General features: G+C 43.8%; 1 protein-coding gene across 6 annotated transcripts in view; it reads left to right on the plus strand.

The window, feature by feature from the left end:
• The window catches only part of DENND5B (DENN domain containing 5B), a 109,328-nt gene that overhangs the window by 54,070 nt on the left and 35,873 nt on the right, over window positions 1–19,385 (plus strand). For all 6 annotated transcript variants that reach the window (XM_038185013.2, XM_038185027.2, XM_038185023.2 and 3 more), the window contains 4 exons: window positions 932–1,598; window positions 13,181–13,368; window positions 16,506–17,042; window positions 18,424–18,655. In XM_038185013.2, coding sequence (XP_038040941.2) covers window positions 932–1,598; window positions 13,181–13,368; window positions 16,506–17,042; window positions 18,424–18,655 — 1,624 coding nt within the window. The remainder of the gene's footprint in view (window positions 1–931; window positions 1,599–13,180; window positions 13,369–16,505; window positions 17,043–18,423; window positions 18,656–19,385) is intronic.

Raw genomic sequence — 19,385 nt, forward strand, 5'->3', positions numbered from 1 at the left:
TTTGGTACTGCTGTTAACGCCTCAGTAAAAACTATAAGCTTTTTGTATGAAAATGTGGATGTTGTTAAAAGTGGTTCAAGCTGCAATTACATGGCTTATGTCAGCAAAGCCATCAATAGAATTAAATCCTACGAACCCCGGGCCACTTATTACCCTTTACATTAACTTTTAGGACAATACATGGGAGCTGTCCTAGATGACTTAAGGGTTTGCTAGCATGCTGTGAGGTGGGTCTGGACCACCTGTCTGAATGCCAGCTGGGCTGGTAGCAGCTTTGTCAGGCTGTTGAGTGGTCTGTGCAAGGTGCACAGATGAAGTTCAGGGTGGGATGTGGTAGAACACACGTTATTACTTCTCTTGACCTTTTCTGCCATCAGAAGAAATTACTCCTGGTCAGGATAAGACATTAGGGGAGGCACTCAGTTGAGTGGAAGAGCAAGTTGGAACAGCAGGAGCGCTTTGAAGGGTCTCCCTATTGCCTCTCCTTTTTTTTTTTTTCTTTTTTTTTTTTTTTCTTTCCTTCAGATAGAAGACACAAAGAAAGCTTTTATTCTTTGTTTGTAATCACACTGGTTTGGTCAGAACATGAGGAGTTTCATGCTGATGTACAAACATGTTTTGCTGGATACATGTTATTTTGTATTAGATGGCTGATAGAATTCCTGAGGAATGCCTGGAAAATTGCCTCAAGTTATCACCAAGGCTATGTCCCAAAGAAACACCCACAAGTGTTACAATCACTGCAAAATATTTTGCTGAGTGATAAATCAAAATTTATTTTTTTTTCATGGATGTTTTTTTCAGGATTGTGTGTAATGGCAAACAGCTTGTTATGATGCAATGGAAAACAAGAATGTACCCGTAAAGCAAAAGTAACAAAATAAAATCATAGCTTAGATAACCTTATCTGTTTCTTTTCTCTTTTCCTCAGCTGTGTATGCCCAAAGGGCTGTCTTTCAGGACGCAGGCCGATAACAGAGATCCGCAGCTGCATTCGTTCATAATCACCAGAGAAGATGGCTCTCGTACGTATGGGTTTGTGCTCACGTTCTACGAGGAGGTCACAAGCAAGCAGATCTGCACAGCCATGCAGACGCTGTACCAGATGCACAACGCGGAGCAATACAGCAGCGTCTGCGCCTCGTCCTCCTGCAGCATGGACTCCCTGGCCAGCAGCATCGACGAGGGTGACGCCACTTCCCTCGCCAAGCTCCAGCGGTACAACTCCTACGACATCAGCAGGGACACGCTGTACGTCTCCAAATGCATATGCCTCATCACCCCTCTGCCCTTCATGCAAGCCTGCAAGAAGTTCCTGGTCCAGCTCTACAAGGCGGTCACCTCCCAGCAGCCGCCGCCACTGCCCCTGGAGAGCTACATCCACAACATCCTGTATGAGGTGCCCCTGCCTCCCCCGGGCAGGTCGTTGAAGTTTTATGGGGTTTACGAGCCCATCATTTGCCAGCGACCTGGGCCCAACGAGCTGCCGCTCTCTGACTACCCGCTGCGGGAGGTCTTCGAGCTGCTGGGTCTGGAGAACCTGGTGCAGGTTTTCACCTGTGTGCTGCTGGAGATGCAGATCCTCCTGTACTCGCAAGGTGGGCACTCGTCCGGTGACACACGGGGGTCTGCCCCCACCACGAGAGTTAATATGAGGCTGCTCGTTTTCAGCAGATTTGTTAAACACAAGTACATAATGAAAAAAAAATGTGAGAGAAATGAGTCTGTCCTAATGAAAGCACTAAATAATTGTTTCCTCCAGGCAGTCTAGGTGCCGCTTGTTTAATTATGCATCGTATTTATCACTGGCGACAGCTAGCAATAGAATTCACTTAATTATCATCCTTACATAGCCCTTGATCACGCTGCAAGACAGCATGAAACTAATCCTATCTTCTGCAAAAATACCATCAGAAAGCAATACATCTTGCAGAAAACACTCGTGCTGCTCTCGTTTTGAACTTTTAGCAGCATATGGAAATTTAGTGAGCTTTTCTTTTTCCCCTGTGTGATGAGGTATGATCTGGTTTAAGCACTGATAGCTTTTTAGCACTTAAAGGCTCAAGGTTTAATGCTGGGTTGGAACTGAGTGGAGATAGAGGCATCCCTTCACAGTCCTGCTGGAAATATTTTCTGACAAGGGTGCTGGTGCTTCTTTTCAAGACACTTAAGACTGCAGTTGGCAAAGGGTAGGTGTGCTGGCAGAAGTTGCTTGCACAAAGCCTGTCCACACTGAAGTATGCCAGCACACTTTGGAAAATCTGGCTTTTCTTTGTGTGATATTCTGCTACAAATTTTGGGAAGCTTTAGTTAGTGCTGGGCATGCTCTGAGGTTTTACCCCCCTACTACTGTTTCCTGTATGGTGGTTGTGAGTCTGGCCCAAGAGCTAAAACGTATGCACTGGGACTGTTGCAATGCACCAGAGTGCATAACAAAGCAACTTCCAGTTTCCTGATGACTTTCAAGGGGCTGTCCAGGCTTTTTAGAGGTTCCTCTAAGCTTTACTGGATGCTTGCCCAAATTATTTGGGTTCCCAAGTTGTTTCTGTGATGCTAAAATAGTAAAACGTGCTTCAGGGAAAAACGTTTGGCTGGGGAGAGGAGAAGTGCTTGGTCCAACTAAGATGAGCCATATGAAGCCAAGAGGTATGCATAATTTCAAACAAAAAGGAGAAAAGATGCTGAATACCTAGACTTCTCAAGAGATATGGTTCAAGCAACATCTCAAGAACCAGAGAGCTTGAAATCGAAAAGAATGTAGGATGGGTAGTTGCCTAAAATAAGTATGGATAATGAACCTCAGGCTCCAGAAGTGAATGCTCGGGTTTGTCGTATAAATGAAAAGGTCAGTAAGCGTGTAATAGTAATACCAGTGAATAAAGGACTGAGAATGGGAAAATGTTGGGGGAGGCGGAAGGAGGCTAGTTCTGCTGCAAGTGGCTGAATTCAAAGGGCTGTCAGTTCTTTGTGGAGCACTTCTCCACACAGACTCCAGGGGTTTGCTTTCAAGAACCAGAAATGAAGGGCTTTAGCTGCTCTCGGTTTGAAGTGTGAGCAGAAATCCTGCTGTTAGTTTTGATTAGGCTGCTTCTCCCCTCCCTTCTGCTTCTGTGCGTGGATGCTTACCCCTTTCTTCCTCCGTTTGATTTGTGCTGCCTCTGCTACCTGACGACGGGGTTCAATATGAAACAGCTGCACTTCTGAAATGCCTCCCCATCCCTGCTCATCATTCCCACCCAGGTCCTTGGTCGTGGACTCACTGAAAACTGGAAGTTTTTGTTGTAAGCTAGTAGTATGAGCCAAAAAAATAAAATATATAGTTTATCAGATTGTGTTTAAGTAATATTCTGTGCAGGTGGATAGCAGCTGAGTGTGCAGTACGTTTGTAATAGTCCTTGAGACAGATACAGAATATCCACTGATTTGAGTCAAAAACATGGTTTTGACTCAATTTTCAGAGTGCTCCCTGAAGTTAGATAAATGAGTGTTGTCGTCTTCCAGTGATTTGGTATAATGTAAGGGTTTACTTGTTTTTGTTTTCACTGGGGATTGTTTTGCTGTGTTTTTTTTTTTTTTTTTAAGGGTAAAAGAGATAGTGAGCATTAATCCTCTCCACCCTCCAAAATCTGGATCTTTTATCCTCTCCCTCTACTGGCAAACTGAGAGCTATCCTTGACACGACCTTTACCTCCCTATCCAATACAGACACATCTTGATGGAGCACAGGGAAAAGCAGCCAGGGAGTTGTGTTAGGGAAACACTGTGATTATGTAAATAGCATTGTAATGCTGGTTCCCAGAGGTGAGGCATGCGGAGTGGAGGTCAAGTGCAAAGCTGCAGTTTTGGCATAGCCTGATAGCTGAGTGCTTGGCTCGTGCACTGCAACTTCTTTCAAATGTCATTCTTGCGATTCCTGAAAGAGAAAGCAAAACAGCTCTTCCTTTTTGTGATATGACTAGCCTAGATATTACTGAAATCTATTCTCTAAGCTTTCAGGTGCATCAGGGAGAAACACTTTCTTAACCCCAAGTTCTTTCAAGGCAGAAGATGAAAAGAAGTCTTTGGCTTCTGCAACTCTCTTTCCAAAATAATGAATGAGATAGAATTGCAAATTTGTCCTCTTCACCCTTTCTGCTTTAAAGAGGATGGACTCGCTGGGCTGTGTTGCCAGTGGTCTGGGCTTTGCTGCAGCCTTCCCAAATTCAACAAGAGATTAGTAGAAGATAGTTGTGTGTCCACGGGGTGCAATTTCAAGCAAGATAGCATTATTAACCCAAAGTCAGAGTGCGCTGAAGTGCTGCAGTACAACGCTCAAGGCATCAGAGCAGTGGCCCAAAGCCTGCTGCAGCTCAGCAAGCTATTTCAGTGAGGGAGCTGCTAACAACATATGTAGAAAAAGTAAAATTACTTTTTTGTAGTTCCCCTAGCCTTGTTGGAAGGAAGCTTTTCATTCAAACTTGCCAAGAAATGTGGTCTTTTTTTAAAGAATAAAGACTATTTTTTAGAAAGTTGAGTGCAAATGCAACTTGTTATGCAGCCCTGACTGTAGAATAAGCCTGCTGGCTGTCTGCTGAGACCCTTAAACTCCTCACTAAACATCTGCCTCCTAATGGCTGATTACATTTCAAGGCCAGGAAAGAGAGAGCTATGAAAACTGCAAACACTGGGAGCAAAATGGCCAAAGCTCCAAGCTCTGGTGGCTTTAACTCCAGGCTTTATAAGCAGGCATGGGCAGTGGTCTCCCTGTGGAAAGGGTGGTAGCAAAGCAAAGGTGCTCCTGTTTGCTGACGGAGATGGTGGTAACAATAGCAAAGGGCTAGCGGGAAGGTTATGTGGAAATGGTACTGGCTGCTCTAGAGTGGTTTGTTTTTTGTTTGTTTGTTTGTTTTCCCAAGTGGATTAGGAGTTAATGATGAAAAAGTTTATTTTTAACCATGTAGCTGAGGAATACTATTTCCAGCAGCCTGAACAAAGGCATCCAACTAAACGAGGAGGTGAGGGTGTTGGATGACTTTCCCCAGCTTGCCCAGGACACATTCCTGGGCTGCACGATGTGACAGCATGCAGCCCAGCTCTGCAGTGGGGACGGGACCAATTGGTAGCTATTTGTACTGTGGCTGCTGCAGTCAGCTTTTGGTATCTATTTGCTCTGTTTGTGGTATTTTATGGGTATATGACCTGGATCCCATCCCTTGCGCAAAAGAAGGGATTGCAGCGAGCTGTAATTTCCCTTTGCAGCTGTGGCAGCGGAGCAGAAGGGTGGAGAGATTACCATTAGGGAATGATGGGCTCATTCTCTTAAGCTCCTTGGTTCCCAAACTTTCTGGACTGCAGGCAGCTACCTTAATCCTCAATTTGTCTTGGGCTTGCAGTTTAAACTTGGAAGCAGTCTGGTGCTGCAGAGCTCTTGCCGTGGCTTTACAAACCACGGTTTTGGAACTACTGGCATGGATGATTGTGCCTTCTAGAGCAAAAGCCACTACGGCCCAAGTACTTCAGTCTGAAGATGTGAAATGTCTGTGCAGCTTGCAAACAGGGTGCTGGGCTGCGGCAGTTTTAGGGCAAAACTCGAACAAAGAGAGGCCAGCTGGTAATTAGCAGAGACCTGTGCTTGTCCCCTCAATGGCAGGACTGAAGAAATGGGTCCTTACTTCTCCTGGAGACAGCGTGAGGTTCCAGGGGCTTAATCAAAGTTATTTTTGGTAGGTAGATGTAACAAATGTCTGCAAGTGCCAGATTTGGCCTGCACAGGTGATGCAGGGAGCTGTACCTGAATGCCCTGGGAGGAGAACTCCTGTGGCCTCAGGCTACAGCTGCTTGGATGTGGAAAATAGTTTTAAGTTTAAATAGTGCCAGATTTTAACATCAGGCCTTTAAAAACCAAGGGGAGGGATTAGGTATTTTTCTCCACAGTTCTTCAGGGTGCAGTCTTTGTATTGCAGTCCTATAAACCTCATCCTCTAAAACGTAAAGCCTGGATTATGATGCATTCCTATGACTTTCAAGAGACCTCAAGACTCTCAATAAAATGGGGAAAGCTGATACAAAGAGTCATACTTATTACTAAACAAGGCACATGGTGTAGCACACAGTTAATATTGTATAAGCTTGGGGCTTACAGACGTTTATGGAACAGAATTGCTGTTGTAGTTTTATTGTAGTTTATTCAATCTTAGAAATTAATACTCTTGCAAGTGCCCTTTATTTCATTCAGAGCACAGCTTTCCTATGCGACTGTGGCGATGTAATGGTATTGTGAATGTCCAGGCTTCCAGCAGTGTCCAAGTTAATAACACTTGGTGATAGCTGCTCCAATTTCCCAAGGATCGGTAACAAAATGCTACTGGCGTGAGATGTCTGCTGGAGAGAGATGAATTAAATCGCAGCTCTGCAACAACCTCGGCAATCTGTTCTTTGTGCCTGCCTTTCTAGGGATTTAAACACGAGAGGGAACACGGATGAGGCAAAGATAAACTTCTTACAGCTTAGACTGTTTCTAGGCATTATAATTTTGAGCATTTCCCAAGTTGTTTTTCAAAGGGTTTGAGTAATTGCTCCTCAAAGATTGAAGCATTCTTTGCATTACTTTTTTTAATCTTAGGAATTATAATACAAATGGCTTATATATATGCTTCTGTATAGTCATGCCCTAGAAAAAGATTGTGTCTGAAAGATCATTCTAATGAAGTCTGTTTTGGGAGAGACTTTTTGAAATGAATACACGCATGATGCGTTTGCCTGTTAAAGCATTGTTACACCAAATAATTATGCAGAAAATCTTTGTTCTCCACTGTTCCTAATTTAAGCAGTTGCACTCCACACTGACATTCTTCAAAACATACTGAAACCCACTGCAGATCTAATGCTAAACAATTTACGTGGGGAAATTTATGTGGATCGGTTATAATCCACATTTAGGACCTCAACAGCACCACAGTCATGGGAGACTGAAGTGCTTGCTGCCCCAGAAAGGAGATGAGTAATTGCATCCAAAGAACTAAATACCCTCTTGGCTTTTACCTTTGGTAAAAAGGCAAAAACATTTTTCAATTTCAGGTTAACTCAGGTTTGTTAGTGAAGTCGATGCTGCCTGAAAAGTCAAAATTTTTAAAGCAGCTGGAAGCAAGGTGAGCCAGCTAGTACAGGTCTGTACTGCAGCCCCACTCTTTTTCGTGTTAATAACAAAGTGCAGAGGAAGATAGGCGGCTGCCTTTATCACTGCACACACACACACTCCATCAACTGGCCACTTATTAACTTTGATCTTTATATTTCCCATTATATTTCCACACAGGCTTTTGCCCTGGTTTTGGAGGCTTGAGTGTGCCAGTAACCAGAGCAGATTCAAGTTTTTTCTGTGAAATAATTCTTAAGCTGACTCTTGATCATAAACAAATTTATGCTGAACCACTGATGGCTGGCTCTGACACAGATCAGCGGTATAAAGGGAAGTTTATTGAAGTGGAGGTGATTGTTTTCCCATTAAGTTCTTGCCAGTGAGGGAAAAATGGGAAGAGTTGGCCTCGGCAAATGTTGGCCTTAGGTTGTTCCCCCTCAGGGCAATGCTGACCCGCAGTCCGAGAGGCTAATTCGTAGTTTAGGCAATTAGATGCAGACTTGTCTGGATCATCCTGTTTAAGAAAATAACGTGTTTTCAGATTTGCATAAATTGCTACTCTGCTTTTATCTGGTAACTCGTGTACCGTGTCACCCCTGCCTGCCTGGGGCGAGAGGCACCCATAGGCCCTGGTCCTTTACCCAAGACTCTGCTGCCTACAGCCCCGCGTCTGCGGCCTGCTGAAGTTCCCTGAAGGCAGCACTGCTGCACAGTGCTCCCTGTGGTGAATAAATACTTCCCGAAGCAAATGTGACATCTCCTGAAAGTCACCCAGCCTGACTTGTCACTCATTCCCGCTGCCAGTGCACAAGTCAGGTCTGAGATGGAAGCTTCCAGGGCGCTTTGAAGTCTCGTATGCATTGCTCCAGAGGATCTGTTGAGCTCAGGTTTGAAAAACTTTGCTTTCATAAACAATTTTTATCTCAGATGTGAATTTCAGATTTCCTTTTCATCTGCGGTGTGCTATATATAAGCCTCACAGATCTGAGGGCAGCAAGCCACCAGGCAGGTCTCATGATTGTTGGCTGGGATGTTGTGTGTCAGTCCTGCCTTATGCTCAGAGCTCAAACCAAAATATTCTTTTTTATTTCCCGGTTTCTCCAGTGTACCTGACTCAGCTAATCCACATTTCATTACAAAAAGTAAATGTTGAATTGCAATTACTTATAATACTTCCAACTGAAGAGGTAGTGTGTGGAAAAGCTATTGATCATAGAGTCACAGAATGTTTTCGGTTGGAAGGGACCCGAAAAACCATCAAGCCCCACCCCTCTGCCATGGGTAGGGACATGCCCCACCAGCTTTGTTTTTTTCCTTTCAGAAAAACACTCTTCGTGGATGATTGGACTGTCATCTTCCAGGATACATATGATGACACGGATTTGCAGAGTCACAGTTATGCTTGTTGTATGTTCAAAAAGCTGTAGAGAAAAGGAAGTGGTGTCCAGATAACCCATCCTTTCAAATATTTCCAAGTACTTGCAAATTTTATACAAAAAAGGATGTAAAAAGGAAAAGAAGGAGGAAGCATGGCCTTCCCCTCCACCCTTTTTATTTTATTTATTTAAAGCATTGCACTGGATTTAGAAGATCCGTGCTGAGGCTCCAGCTATGCTGTAGGCTTTCTGTGTTACCTCTGGATGGTTACTGCAAGAGATAGGTGGAAAGCTACCAAATTGTTTTTTCATTAGGCAGGCAGATGAAATGAAACTGAAATAATGGTGTACTGATGACAGCAAGAATACAGGTTCTGGTTTGCATGAGTGTGAGTGCTTTTGCACGTGCTTTATAATCAAAAATCCAGTGGTTGGGCATTTGCCAAGAAGGCCCCCCCAGGTGGAAAGCTCTTCTGTTTATGACTAAAGATTTGAACCTGTTTTGGGGAAGCGCCTGAGCAAGGGAGGTCTCTGCCGTTCTGAACAGAGACATTGATGTCTCTTTCCCTTCTCAAATATTTGTTTTGCTTTGCTGCAGCATGGGAAGGATTTTGAGATATCAGACTGCTTTGTACAGTGGGAAAAAGCAATTGTTATGTTGAGCTTTGTGAATTGCTTAGCATCTCAGAGTTTCTATACCCAATCTATAAAACGAAAGGAGCGGGATTACTTTTGTTTTGTTTTCTCAGTTGCTGCTTGTGTTTGGACTGTGAGCTCTCTGGGACAGATATTTCGATGTGCACGAAATCTGTTATAATGTCATTCTGCTTGGTTGCTGTCCTGTTATTATATTATGAAGAATTAGCAACAACACCAAAATATTTGCCAAATTTTGCCCTCCGTCAGAAAAACATTTAGTATGAGTCGATATTCAAAAGCTGAAACCATTTCCATCCCTAGCACCAAACAGCGATTCATAATGGCACAGGAATCTTTCAAGGCTTGCACTTCAAGCATCAAACTGTATCCTGTCATCCCTGTGAGTATTTCCACAACTTCACAAAGTGTGGCTGTAGCATTGCTCCTGCACAGCAGAGCTGCCAGCCCATGGTGGAGCAGGCCCGCATCGCAGTTACTTTTCCTGCGCAGGGAAGTGAGATGTAGAGACTTGGCCGAGGGCCCCTGGCAGATGCTGCCAGGGGAAGGGGTTGAATACAGGCTCTTTGAACTCAGCTCTGCTGCCCTCTTCTTCACTTAGGGGGGAAGGTTAAGTGTGAGAGACAGACCCGTGCCAAATCCAGCTGAGTGGCGGTTCAGAGGCAGCTCTTGCAATAGATGCCACGGGGGCTGCTTTGCCCTGGGATTATCCTCCTTGAGCAGTTTCTGTTGGAAGACATCCTGTTTATAAATGAGAGATTTAACTCTGAACATGAAGAACTTGCTGTAGGCACTGTGCTTTCCAGTGTTCCCTGTGCTGGAGAAAGTATCCCAAGAAGGCAGGGCGAGGGAAGCAGGTATAGCCACCAAGCAATATCAGTCCCGTGGTATAAGCTGTTGTCACTCTGGGGGCAGGGAGAAATGAAAGCTGCAAGGAAGAGAGAAATAGCAATGGAAGTAGGAAAAGAAGAGGAAGGAAATTTATTCTCATGTCTCAGGAAGTTGTCTTGATTTGAGCCTTTCATCGCTGAGTTTGTGACCTTTAGTGGGTAACACCCCGACAGTGTTTTCACTTTTTGTATCTTTTGTGGATGTTTCCTGATGTCAAACAGATGGATGGGGAATGGGGCTGTAGTGTGCACACTCTGCTCAGCAAACGGGCTTCTCCAAACACACTTCCCTATGCTGGCAAATGTTATCTAATCCCCTGTTGCAGCTCCAAAAACTGGAGCAGGATCCGAGGATATCTTTCCTACCTGGGCTGTCGTTCATCAATCACAAGCAAACCCTGGCTTGCAGTTGGAGATTGCTATTGAAGTCTGACAGTGGTGGTAGGACAGGGTCAGGAAGTTCTTCTCTTGACACAAACACACACCATTTATACATACCCTGATTTTTCCTCCCACTTTCATTCTTTCCCTCCTTCCTTTTCTTCTATTCTGCCTCCCTTTTTCTGTCTCTGGTTTGGGGAAATGGGTGAATCCTTTGTTTCCAGGTTGCCCTCAGTAAACACACAAGCTTCTCTCAAATGCTGACAGGTACAAGAATTTCTGTCAAAAAAGACCTTGTGCTTTACAGGGAAACTTAAGAGTAGGTGCCTAATCTTGTTCAGGCTTGAAAATAAGCACAAAGTTCTTACTTCATTAAAAAAATATCAACAGAACCATTTCCTTTTTTTTTTTTTTCTTATATCATTATTTTTCTGGGAATTTTTCTCTTCAGTGAAAATTGCTGGGTATGTAAACGTTTTTATCTCTGCTAATCACTAACAAGCATTGCTAAATGGTGACAAATAGCCTAATAATTCTGTCATCTCGGTTTTCTGAAAACAACTTTCCTCGTAGTAAATCGGTTACAAAACACGCTAGTGAACATGTTAAATATTGTCAGTACTATTTAAAAAAAAAAAAAGAGTGAGCATGCATTTCCAGAGTTGAATGCCCTTATTCAAAAAAAATGCTTGCAACCCTGCCATGAAGATCTGTCCTTTCACATGACCATGTAGATCAGAAAAGCCTTTGAAGTCATCTTGTGCATACTAAGATATGCTATTTTCTGTATTTGATTTTTTTTTTTAACTTTTAAAGCTTGTGGAGTTTGATGTTTACATAAAAAAGCTTGATGTTTACATAATATCTTCATTCCTTTGATGCCCAAGCTTCACCAGTAGATTCTGTTGATTTTGTGTAAATGTTCCTCAACAAGACAGCCAATAGACGTGTATAATTGCAGACCATTTCAAAGGGAGAGATTCGTAAATGGCTGATGTGTAGTTAGGAGTGGTTTTGAGGTGTAACCTTGAGACTGACTTGTGTGTAGGAAAATCAGTTTGAAGACTGAGTGACTAGGTATTAGCAGGACAAGATGAAAAATGTTTTTGCCCTGCCAGCTGACCTCCTGTAGATTGAGGTGGGTTTTCCACAGAGAGCTGCTCACAAGAATGAGAAAGGGTTATGCAATTTGTTGTTTTAATTTACATATTTATTCAAGTGCATCTTCCCAGTGACCTCTTAAAAGCTGAGCAGTGTCAGATGACGGCACTTTGGCTGTCACTGATGTCTGCCAGGATGTCAGGCTGGCTTGTTCAGGAGCAGGAGGAGCCCAGCTGGGATGCTATCCACAAGAAAGCAGTTGTGGGCCTACAGTAGAACAGGCTTCTTGCCTGATGCAAAGCCAGAGTGTTGCTACATATCTCTGTCACTTCACAGAGCGGGGCACAGGGACTAGGAGAGGTGGGAAACAACCCGAGTCTTAGCTAGGATCTTCGTCTAGCCTTGGAGAGGGTGGAAACCTTTTACTTGCCGAAGCCAAAGCTGGTGTGAACATGATGGCTGTCACTGAGCCCTGCTGCTGTAGGCAGCCCTAGTGAAGATATCCCTTCAGTCACGCTTGCCAGCTGCTGGTGAGGTGCCTGTGCACTGGGGCTGAGAGGAACAGCTCTCTGGGAATAGCAAAGAGCAGCCGAAGTCACAGACCCCCAGAATGGTCTTTTCTTGGGGGGCCAAATAACTCCCTTCCTGGCTGTGCTGTGCACCTCATGCAAAACTGAAGTCATCTTAAAACATTCACTTTGGTATTCTTGTCGTTAGCCACTGATGTTAAATGAGATACCCTGCTTCTTCACAATAAGTTAAGGCTCCTAAGGAGCTAGGTGTTAAGTACTTTTTTGCTCTTTAAAATTTAGGGGGAGCTGCCATAAATGCAGCAGCAGCTATAATACAGAAGAAATCACCTGGTTTCATAGTCTTTAACAGCTTGCAAGCTGTATATTTGAAAAATAAGTTGCTTTTATCCAAAATCAGAAATAGGAAATATTTTTGTGGCCCAGCTGGATCAAATTAAATTTCAGTTTAAAAGGTAATGCACAATATGTTTACCTGAACCACAATATTACAAAGCAATAAACTAGTGAATTAAATAGAAATTTAGGAAAACAATGCAATATAAAAATGGTAGCTATACAGACTATTTTAAGAACTGAATCTCCATTAGGCTTCTGTTTGGATTTTATTTTAAAACAATCCTTTTTTATACTTGGGGATGATGAACTTCTGCTAGTGTGTAAGCAAGGTGAGTCTCTTGGAAAATACACTCGGCCTTAGAAGTAGTAGTGACTTAAACATAGACAGGAAGCAAGTGAGAAAGCCTCACCACAATGTTTCTTTGAAGTTCACTTCCTTTATTCTCCTTTTTCCTCCTAAAAAAATGTATGCTTTTTATAGAATCAGAGTATTATTATCCTGTACTTTAGAGATAATTTTTGGTATCTTTTTAATAAATGAATTTAATGATGGAATAGATCTAGATAAGATATGAATATTTATGCTCAGTAGTTTATTCCTGGGGGTAATGAGTTTTAATGAATTAAGTAATGCTTTTGGCTTTTAAATATTGTCTTATTTTCAAAAAAGCATCTTACCATGTAACACTGTCTCTGATTTATGTTGTCACTGCTGTCCCAGTGAACCAGATTCCAGAAGTGAAGCACAGGAAGATAATTCAATGTCTCTCCTGTTCTCTCCCCATGTAGATTACCAGCGCCTGATGACGGTGGCAGAGGGGATCACGACGCTGCTGTTCCCATTTCAGTGGCAGCACGTGTATGTCCCCATCCTTCCTGCCTCCCTTCTGCATTTTCTGGACGCTCCTGTTCCCTACCTGATGGGGCTGCAGTCCAAGGAGGGAACCGACCGCTCCAAGCTGGAGCTGCCTCAGGAGGTAAGCGTCTGCCCTTGGTGCTGTTCCTCTGAAGCACGTTACTGGCATTGGCGTGAATCCCTGCTGGAAAACGACATGCCATGCTAGGAGGTGTCTTTGGCACCATGAAAACCGTTTTCACAGATACTCTGTTTTCCAGCAGGGGAGAGGTAGCAGGAGAAATCTCTGCAGTCCTTTTCGGTGTACTTCTGAATTTAGCAAGTGTAGCTAGTTGTACTCACTTCTAAGTTCTACTACTACCTGCTGTGATGCTTAAAGTTTCTCTGCTTTTCCTATGTCACGTGCGTCACCATGTTTCACTCTTTGCCAGTGTCACGGTCCTATTGCAAAGGGCTAAGGAGCATTTAATTTGGGGATGGTCTTGTGAAACTGGATGTCAGGTACAGTAGCTAGATGGTTTAAAATTGCCCCTGTCACCCTGTTGCCTGATGAGAAGTGTGCTTCATCCTGCCAGCCTCATCATACCCACAAGTAAAGACCTGCATTCCTGTCTAGGTCGAGGTCTACCACTAGACCAGCATCCTGGCCTCAAATCAGCCAGAGCTGCATTAATATATGGCCTGTGAACCACTCAGAAACTCACTCCAGTGGTGATCTTTCACACTGAAGATTGCCTGTCCCATGTGCAGTGGGACACGAGGACTTTGCCCTGTCTATCATTCTTTCCCCTGAGAAAATAAGGAAGGAAAGGTCATCCACTGATTCTTGGTGTTGAAGTCACCAGTGGTAGAGAGTGAAACAGAGATTTTTTCCTATGTGGAATTTGACCACAGTGTTTAAAACCACTTCTTGTTTTCATCTAGCCACTGATCACTTTCCACACTGCCAAGTCTTCGGGATATTGCTAGTCTGCTCTGCTTCCTGATGTTGACTGCTTTAGGGCCCATTTCTTGAGCAATCTGGGTATATTAACTTGGGTTTCTCCTTAAAATGGGTGTTTTCATAAGAATAGCTGTGGCACTACAACACCTGCTGTCCCTTCAGGGACCTCTCCTGGGGATGGAGGCTTGCAAACATGCCCTCTTACTGAGCAGGCAGTGGGAGCAGCAGTGGAGAAGAACATGCAATAAGGAGAGTTTATATGTGGAAGTGGAGGGATAAACACAGGGCAAGGATAATGTGGTTTTTAATAAAGATTTATTTCAGGTGCTAGGTGGAGGTGACTGGTTCTGAGCTTGGGTAGCAGGTAGCATTGCAAATCAAACCTTACCTCCTGGATACAACGGTCCAATCACATGAAATTTGCACTGGTGTGGAAATGAAGCTGTTATCTAATAATGCTTTTCAGTAAAACCATATTAATGTTACATAATTACTGTGGTGGTTTTTTTTGAAGTTATTAGTCATATGCTTTTAGTTAGCAGATTAAGCTGTCATTTTCATTAAATTAAAATTTTAATGTGATGGGTTTGCAGTATCACTGGGATAACAAATTGAATATTTCCAATGAGGGAACAGTAATTGTGGGAGTGAAAAAACACCCTGTTAAAATGTTTAGCAATTGGGTAAAAAATAACAGCCCAGCATTTAGGAGCACCACAGGTCCCATAACTGTGGGAGAGGGAAAGGAGGGGAATTGACCTGGGAAGATCTTGAATCTCAAATTCCTCTAGACAAACAAAAAAATAAAATAATGTCCTTCAACATGCAAGCAGTGAGGAAGCACTGTTCACTTTAGCATTCCTTTCTTGTTCAGGCCAGGGGCTGGCTTGTCAGGCTTTTAGTCTAAATATAAACCATTTGTACGTTAGAGATAAAAATTCTAACAACTGGCCATCATGCTGTCTTAAGGTTACTAATCCCTCTGCATTAACTTTAATCATCGGGTGTTTTTGAAGAGAGAAGTGAGACCAATTCCCCAAGGGTGTTCTGAATCCAAATCTCATTTTTCAAATTTTGCAAATGATATGCAGAGCTGAAATTAAAAAGCCTTTGAAATGAAATATTGATAGATAAGAAGACAGTCCCTGAGCTAAGAAACCATACTAACGCATCCATAACTCTTTAGTAGCTACATAGTTAGCTAAAGCAAGTTGTTTTGTATAAAGAAATGCGTTGTACAGTCCAATTTACTATGAAAAAGTAAGCTGAAGGGGTATTTCTACCAAATGGCTACTAATACCCTTAGTCTGCAGCATTTCGTGAGAAGCAAAGAGCAGTCCACGTGCCTTAGAGAAGCTGGAGGAGCTGTGGCAGTGGTTGAGTCAGACTAACACAGACCTGCTCCTGCTGTCTTGTGGTGTATTCAGCTTTTAATGCCAGGGTGAAACCCGTCAGAGCTCAGCACCTGGAGAATCTGTCCTCTTTTAAGATTTTATTCAGCATGGTGCACTCACTGAATTTCAGCTGTAAGCCACAGTTCAGAACACCAGTTACTGTTTTTCACTCTACTATTATTCCCGAGGGCGCACTTGCAATGTAATTAATTTTTATGTAGGGTGCTTCCCTGCCCCCATTGACTGCTAGTGTCTGGTCTGCTAGATTCATGTCTCCACTTAGTGTTAATCTTCTGGGCTGAGATCCATCTCCATGCACAGAAAAGCTGTCTGAGAGCAATCTGTATCTCAGGCAAAGCAGTTTCCAAGATGAAAAGACAGAAGCAGGGGAATGGGGAAAGTGGGGAAACAGTATATCTTGTGGACAGGATATACTCAGGCATGATCACAAAGGATTTGCATGGGACCCTCTTTTGTAGCTTTGCCCCTGCATCATCTTTCTAAGTGACATCCTTGTTTGTTGGTAGCACAACTACAGATGCCCCCAGTAAAAAACACAGCGTGGAGATGTGGTGATTTATGCTGCTAGTGTTTACAGGGGCTGAGAAGTGGTGCTGCACATCCCACTTGCTGCTGCCTCCCCAGCTGTGCTGGGAGGGAATATCAAGGCTTTGCAATAGGATCAACAAGTTTAGGATCCACAAGTCCCAGGAGAACAAACTGGGGAGTCATTATTAATTTATTAAATCAGTGACATCCACCTGGCCCTCAGCATTACTGAAGTCATGCTTAAAAGTAATTCTCTTGCAAATGTGTGCTCTTATCCTTTTGTCTGGAAACATTCTGGGAAAATTGGGCTACTTAGCACAGTAGTCCCCTCAATGCTGAGTGTCCATTTTGAAACTTTTCTTCATCTTTCAGGCAAATTTGTGCTTTGTGGACATCGACAACCATTTCATTGAACTGCCAGAGGAATTTCCCCAGTTCCCCAACAAACTGGAGTTCATCCAGGAGATCTCCGAGGTCCTCCTGCAGTTTGGGATCCCACCGGAGGGTAATCTGCACTGCAGCGACAGCGCCACCAAACTCAAGAACCTGGTGCTTAGTGACTTGGTGAATGACAAAAAGAATGGGAACATCCCTGGCAATGCCCTCAATATGTACGAGCTACTGAAAGGCAACGAAACCATTGCCCGCCTGCAAGCTCTCGCCAAGAGAACAGGCGTGACGATGGAGAAGATGACCATCACAGCTCCCCTGGTGGAAAAAGAGAAGGATGTGAAATTGCAGTGTGAAGAGGTGGAGCTGAGGGACTACAAACTGAACGTGCAGCTCCGGGAGGTGTTTGCCAACCGCTTCACACAAATGTTTGCAGACTATGAGGCGTTCGTCATTCAGGCTGCCCCTGATCTGGAATCGTGGCTGACCAACAGGGAACAAATGCAGAACTTCGACAAAGTAAAGATAGCTGTGTATTTATTTTTCCACCTAAAAGTGCTCTAGGAGGTGGGGGTGACTATCTGTGTCATGTATATGTAGCCTAGGTACTCTTCAATCCTCCCTTCTTCATCTGCCATTTTGATTACACGGGGCCAGGTCATCTGGCAAGGTAAATTGGTGTGGATCTGCTGAGCCACTCAGAGCTGTCCTGGCATGTACCAGCCCTGCAGACAGACTGATGGGGGCTTTCCTGTGGGTTTTCTGGAAGGGCTGCAATAGAAATTGACTTTTCTTCTTTTATTTTCCTTTGCTGAAAGGAGAGGTGCGCACACAAGACAAAAAGCGGATCCACTTTTTCATGTTTTTTATTTCCTAATCTCGCAGTAGGGCTTTTTGTTAACATGTAGTCTTGTTCTGTAGAAGGTTATCACGTCATTATGTCAGAAGAGTACTGTTATGGCTCCATTGTAGTGTGTACACAAGAGTGAATAGGAAGCTGAGATTAGAAATGGGGAAATAAGTAGAGTGGAGGTTAGCAAGAGGAATGAGAAATGTCTGGAAGCTTGCACAATTATTATTTCTGAATGACTTCTCAAAGTAGATAACGCTCTTAGCCATCAGCTTTTATAGACACAAGTCCTACTCTGAGGAGAATGTCAGAGGGATAAATAGTAAAGAACAGACTAAATATTGATTTCAGTCAGTTTTTTATCACACACACAAAAACAAACAAACAAAAAATCACTACAGTGCCTTTTATTGTTTTTGTTTGTACTTAGGTGTTGAACAGTAGCAGCTTTCAGAAGTCAGGGTTTGTTTATGCAGTCTCTGCTAGTACTTATACAATAAAATGGGTTTTTAAGGTGGGGGTTTTCAGAGCTCAGTTAGAGATTTAAGCACATGCTCAATTTAATTGGAATCTCAAGATCAGTTGCCCTGCTTAACTTCACTGAGGAATATTAGCTGAAAAGCATTGTGCATCCCTAACTAAATACGACACCTCAGTAAGTGACCCGGTCCTAAGCAGGGGTGTGTGGACTGGAGGTCCCACGTGGGCACACACAGGTTACACACAGCTGGTGCCTGCAGGTAGTAGCCACTAGACTGCTTTGAAAGACATGGCAGTGCAGATGGAGCTTCAGGAGCTCCATTTTCCCTTTACTCGAGCTGTCACAAAGCCTCCCAAGCTCCTTATTTCTCACAGTTGTGACCAGAGAGGTGACCCATGAGCCAGACCCCTCAGTATCTGGATCCCATCCTCTCTGAGGGGTGTTTTTGTGGTGGCGAAGCCTTGTCCAAGCCTTCCTGGTGGCTGCTGCATCAGTTCTCTGCTGTAGGACAGCTCATCATGTTGGAGCACAGCAGGAGCGTGGCACTAATGCCCTGCTCTGTATTTCAGGCTTCCTTCCTCTCGGACCAACCTGAGCCTTACCTCCCATTCCTGTCGCACTTCATCGAAACACAGATGTTTGCAACCTTCATAGACAACAAGATAATCTCCCAGTGGGAAGAGAAGGACCCTTTCCTGCGAGTTTTTGACTCCCGAATTGAGAAAATAAGGCTGTATAACGTAAGGGCCCCTGCACTGCGGACATCCAACTATCAGAAATGCAGCACTCTGAAGGAAGCAGGTACGTTCGGGTGGGCTAATAAAATATTCAAAAGTACAATGTCAGCCACAAGGAGGTACAGGTCCTCAGTCATGGGAGTGCTGCAACCAGTGAGGAAGCCTGATCAACCTGTGCAGCACTCTGCAGTGTCTGTTGTTCTTAGGCAAAAACTTCAGCAGTCTTTTAAAAGCTCTAAATATCAGGAGCCTCTACTTTTCTTCAAGCCCACCGGTTTGTTCAACAAACCCAAGCTGAAATCTGGGCTGCAGGCAGGGGCTCACTGCATCCCCTTCCAGGCAGCTCCTGTCCCACCACCAGCAGAGCCTCCCCTCGCTGTGTCGGTGGGACCAGCGCCAGCCACACCAAGGAGCTGAACCCCAGTACCTGGGACACTCACCTCGTCTACCCCTTCCTGTAAAAAGGAAGGGGTTTGGGCTCACACCGTTTGGCTAGAGCTGTGGGGACATAATCCTGTGTGGCACATTTGGTAGCTCCAGCAGGAGATGTGCAGTGTTAGCGAACAACATGCTGTGTGCTGCGGATCTGGATGGTTTTATCACTATAGTCACAGGACATATTTTCAAATTACACTTGAGTTTCTTACTGTGCAAGTATTTATTTAATTTCCAAGTAATATAGGGAAATTATACTCTTCAATTCGTTGGGATACAAATTAATGAACTGAGGCAAGCACATTTCTTGTGTTTTGTTGTTGTTGTTTTTAGTTTTCTAATTGCTTGAGAGCATTTTG

The sequence above is a fragment of the Anas platyrhynchos genome, chromosome 1 (assembly GCF_047663525.1).
Source record: "Anas platyrhynchos isolate ZD024472 breed Pekin duck chromosome 1, IASCAAS_PekinDuck_T2T, whole genome shotgun sequence".
In the NCBI taxonomy this organism is placed as follows: domain Eukaryota; kingdom Metazoa; phylum Chordata; class Aves; order Anseriformes; family Anatidae; genus Anas; species Anas platyrhynchos.